Source organism: Apium graveolens, unplaced genomic scaffold (genome assembly GCF_009905375.1).
Source record: "Apium graveolens cultivar Ventura unplaced genomic scaffold, ASM990537v1 ctg8620, whole genome shotgun sequence".
In the NCBI taxonomy this organism is placed as follows: Eukaryota; Viridiplantae; Streptophyta; class Magnoliopsida; order Apiales; family Apiaceae; genus Apium; species Apium graveolens.
The window spans coordinates 38407-43297 of NW_027421332.1; the positions used below are offsets into that span (position 1 = coordinate 38407).

Genomic DNA, 4891 nt, shown 5'->3' on the forward strand with positions numbered 1-4891 from the left:
CAAAATTCACTAGAGAACTCTAAGTTATCGACAAGTCAAAATGAAGACATGAAGCTGAGAGACCTCGACAAGCCAAAGTCTCTTATAGAGAACTCAAAGACCTCTACAAGTCAAATTCACTATGGAGTATTAGAGATCTCGATAAGTCAATATACTTATCGAGATGTCAAGATCTCTATATGTCTAACTGAAGATCTCGAGGTAAATTCTCAAAGTACAAATTATAGACCAATTCAATATCCAAGATCTACAATCAACAAACAATCCAACCAGCCGGATTGACAAGTCTACAAAAAGCAGGTTGAAGGATGTGCAAGATCAGTGGTGAAGATTAACTGACAAAGGAAGATCAAAGTAAACACAGGATGCTAAAGATATGTTAAGCCAGAAATAGAAGATTCACTTGTCCTAAATTAGAAATGACAAGTGACAGTTTACTAAAGGTTAATGGCATGTCTTATTGTACAATGTGTAAACCAGCAGTTAACTGAATTATAAAGTTAATACCGGTCCTTTGTTAGCAGTAACAATTTAGATAGAAAAATCTTGTAACACTCTCAAGGAAATATTTTCAACCCTTATTTTCTTGGAAATAGATTCAACATCCATGACTCTTATAAAAGTATTATTCTGAATATAATTCTCCATTGTGCAACCATAAATTTATCGTAACATACGTAATTCTGCAGTCTCCAACTTACGTCCTTCGGATTTCTTCAATGGCCAACACTCGAAACCATACATCAATGTCGGTCTAACTGTCAATCTATAAAATTTATCTTTCAACTTCACAAGTACGCTCTTATCACATAAAAATGCAATAACAGCCTTCCATTTAATCCAACTTGCCTTAATACGATGTGTAACATCAGCAAGAATATCACCGTTGCTCTTGATGATAAAGCCCATATACTTAAAACTATCAGTTTGTGGAACACGGTCATCTAGAATGCAAATGGCAACATCCATCTCTTGATTCTTTTCACTGAAATTATCCCAAATATACTTTGTCTTAGGAACAACTCAAACGTAATCCGTGAGCCTCTAATGATGCACTCCACCATTCTAAACTTGTATTAACCTCAACTTTAAATTCCATAACTAATACAATATCTTCCGCAAGCAATATACACCAAGAAACATGAGCTTGGATGGTACTAGTAATCACATCTAAAATAATAATGAAAAGCAAGGGGTTTAATACCGACCACTGATGAAGGCCCACCTCAACTGAAAAATATTAAGTATCTCTTAACGATGTCTGAACAAACGTCATTATCGCTGAATACATATCCTGAATAACATCTCCATACCCAGGCGGAACCCCTTGAGCCTCTAAATATCTCCAAATTATTGCACGTGCGACACTATCATAAGCCTTTTCAAGATCTATAAACACCATATAAATATTTTTATGACGCTTCTGATATTTCTTCATGAGGCAACGAACAAGATATATCGCATCATTGACCTGCCAGGCATAAAACCATATTGATTGGTAGAAATATAAATGATTCCCCTAAACCTGCACTAAATAACTCGTTCTTAGAATTTCATTGTATAACTAAGTAACTTAATACCACAATAGTTACTACAATATTGAGCATCACCTTTATTCTTACAGACTCAACCGCCAATCACTAGCCACCTCGGTTGTCCAAAATATAACATTAAAGAGATTCATCAACTAATTCATACCATTTTCTTCCAGACATTGTCAAAATTCAGTTGAAATCTCATCTAAATCTATTGTATTACCCTTAACCATCTATTATTTCCTAACAATATAACAACATAATTACAGAAATGGGGTTGAATGGAACTCTTGTTACTTTCTACTTTTTTGAAAATAATATACAACCGTGTTTGTGAATATGCAAGAATGCAAATAAGACTTTAAAAATATTCAACTAACACAAAGTAAATAAACACAAGTTTAAATTTTTTTGATGGATTTGTCATTCGACCAGAGATGAATATATTGAAGAAATCTCTGTGATGCAAAATGGACACAGATGCTTACAAATGTTTCTTACAACTTAAAACTTAAGAGTACTAAAGATATAGATTGCTTGTTCTTATTGTTGTTCTAGTTAAGTTCTAAGATACTTCATACACTTGGTTTATTTATTCACCAAGTTTACATGTTAATAAGACAAAAATAATATTTCCATCAGTTAGTTCCAAGCATATCTTCTTCATTTTTTTTGTCGAATGCAATCCAACTTAGATACAACATCTTTGAACGAGCTTGTTTTGCATGGAAATGGACATTTTCTTCTAACACCTGCAATGAGGCTGCCACATTCCCTCTGTGCACTATCAACTCATGTGACTCTGTCAGCTTCTGTCAAGTCACTATCAACTGCTCTCTTTGTTGATTATCTATTGAAGCTTCATAGGTGTTATCTGTTGACACTATGTTAGTATCATCCATTGAAGTTTTCTTGATAACATCCGTTGACAATTTTATCTGATATCCGTTGAAGGCTTCTTGACTAGCTTATTCGTTGAGGGCATATGAGTTATCCGTTGAAACTTTTAGAGTCATCCGTTGAAGCTTGTAGATTGGGAGTGGAAGATGTTTCCTTAGCAGTTGATATTCTTTCACTTATACAAAATTACAAAGTATTTTATATTTACAATTAGCCCACCTATTTTGTATATCTTTCTAGTTATCAACACGACTTAAAAAAACTAACACTCCCAAATCCCTTAGCTATTATAGTGTACAGAATGTGCTATATACTTATTTAAATAAGCTACTCCTTTAACAGATAGATAACTGTGGTTATCCGTTGAAGGCTACAAAAGACACTTAATAAATCTACTTAAGGTGTTTTGGTATCATCAAGACTACAACATATTTCTTACAATCTCCCCAAATTTATGTCCAATGGAACTATAGGCATAAATTTAGGTTGACTTGATGATAACAAAACATCCTATTAAGATAATACAAAAAAAGTAGAAAAATTTCAAAGTGCTGCATTAAAAATGAAATGTACAAAAAAGGTTAAAGAAGGTTTACATGTCATTATCAAGGTGCTTCTCTAGACTGAGCAAATCATTTTCTTTTCCTTGATTCCTTTGTTTTCTTCCCCAATTTCTCATTATTTTTCTCAATTTGCAGTTGGAGTTGTCTGTAGAATTCAGCTTCATTTTATTCATTGATATCCAGCACCTCTTGCATCTCTTTGAGAGTTTCATTATTAGAAACTTTAAGCTAGTTTTCAAGTCTGAAAAATCTTCTCACATACTTCTCATCTATAAACTGCATAATTCAGTAGGGTTTCATGTGCCCCAATATTTAGAATAGTTAGTACCCTTGGTAATGCACTAGGATCTCTCCATCTTTATCTGATTGAACTTATTTTCTTGAGTATTTCTGATTTAACAACCTTTGAGAATCCAAAATCTTTTTTTATTGCATAAAATACCTTGACTAAGACATTGTAGCTTGCATTGAGAATCCTGTAGAAAGGCCATATTATCTCATGACCACCCTTATATCTGAACACCAATCTCTCTGGAAGTCTGTAAGTAGCATCAATTCCTCTCACTTCTTTCAGTTCATCCAGATAGAGTTCAATGTCAGAAAATTCTTTGATGTCACAGATGTAGAGTTGATCATCCTTGTTGACAGTAGGCTTTGGTTTTGAGATGGATTTGGTTGGAGGTAGGGTTGGCTTGATCTTCCTTCTTGAGGTTCTCTTCTTTATTGACAGTGGCATGTTTAGATCTGGAATTGGTAAACTCTCCCAATATGTAGGTTCATCCTTTGACACTATAAGTTCACCATGAAAGTTTACCTCAGGATTGACCTTGATTTCAGATGTTTCCATAGTGGGCACAGTTGGTTGACTTGTAGAAATTGATTGAGATGGTTCACTTTCCTTTTCTTCTAAAATTCTAATTACCCATCTCCCTAGTCTTATATTTATTCTTTTACATGTTTTTTACTCAGGCTTTTTTTTCTTTTTTTTCTTCAACATCCAATTTCTTCTCAGTTGTAGTAGCAAGCTTTTAAATTTTCTTTTAAGCTTCCTTAGCAACCTGCTTTTTCTTTAGCTGTGACCTTAACCTCAAAGCTTCTCACTCCCTTACTTCTTCAAACCTTGGATGTCCACTCATTACATAAATCATCTCTCTATATTTGTAAATTCTTGCGATTCTGTCTCTCAAAGTTACATCCTTGGTTGTCTTGTAGCTAGCAATTATTTTGACCATGCGTTTCTACTCATCAGGCCTTGTAGGTGAATGATCAAGCTGCATTGGATGTTTGCTTGTGAATCTAAAAGTTGATGGTTTTGGATTGAGCACCACAACAGGCTTAACTTCATCTACAAGTGATGTCCCTCCCTTGTCACCTTTCCCAGCTTCATTTCTGCTACAGTAAGAGGCTTCAACCGTGTGAAGTGCTTCACAGATCATGATTATTGTGCAGTTGAGCCAAATACTTGAGCTAATCTTGCATCTATCTTTTCTTTCCTCTCTTTGAGCTTTAACTCAGCTGCAGCTAGATTGATGAGATCTATGTTGTCCAACTCCCCTTTGACCGATGGCTTTGGCATAGTAACAGATGGAACTATTACTTTAGTGGCTTGAACATGCACATCCTTCTCCCATTACCACATAAATGGTCTTTACCAACATCCAAAAATGGTGTTTCCATAAAAAATGTTGCCTTATGTAGCATGAAATCGGAAATATTTATATATGGCAACATCATAATTAAATGGTACTATAATTGTTGCCTTAAATTTGCTATGCCAACATCTATACTGGTGTTACTTTAGATCGGTGAAAAAATTAAAAAAAAATGGGGGAAAAAATCCCGCTCAAGTAAAATAGAAGCCCAGCCCGCTCAAGTAAACAGAAAGCCTATACT

General features: G+C 34.5%; 1 protein-coding gene across 1 annotated transcript; it reads right to left on the bottom strand.

Moving 5' to 3' along the window:
• Positions 1 to 663: 663 nt before the first annotated feature.
• On the bottom strand, positions 664 to 4574 carry LOC141705197 (uncharacterized). Its single transcript, XM_074508252.1, has 3 exons — positions 4461 to 4574; positions 1272 to 1471; positions 664 to 985 (listed from the first exon to the last, which is right to left on the bottom strand). Exons 1-3 carry the CDS (start codon positions 4572 to 4574, stop codon positions 664 to 666), a joined length of 636 nt encoding a protein of 211 aa, XP_074364353.1.
• Positions 4575 to 4891: the final 317 nt, after the last annotated feature.

Bases quoted from the DNA above. Each gene is read 5' to 3' on its own strand.
- LOC141705197 (XM_074508252.1), bottom strand. From the start codon at position 4,574: ATGCCAAAGCCATCGGTCAAAGGGGAGTTGGACAACATAGATCTCATC. The intron at 1,472-4,460 runs GTATTTGGCTCA...TATGCCTGGCAG, and splicing joins TAGATGCAAGATTAGCTCAA to GTCAATGATGCGATATATCT. The intron at 986-1,271 runs GTTTGTTCAGAC...GGATAATTTCAG, and splicing joins ATGTATTCAGCGATAATGAC to TGAAAAGAATCAAGAGATGG.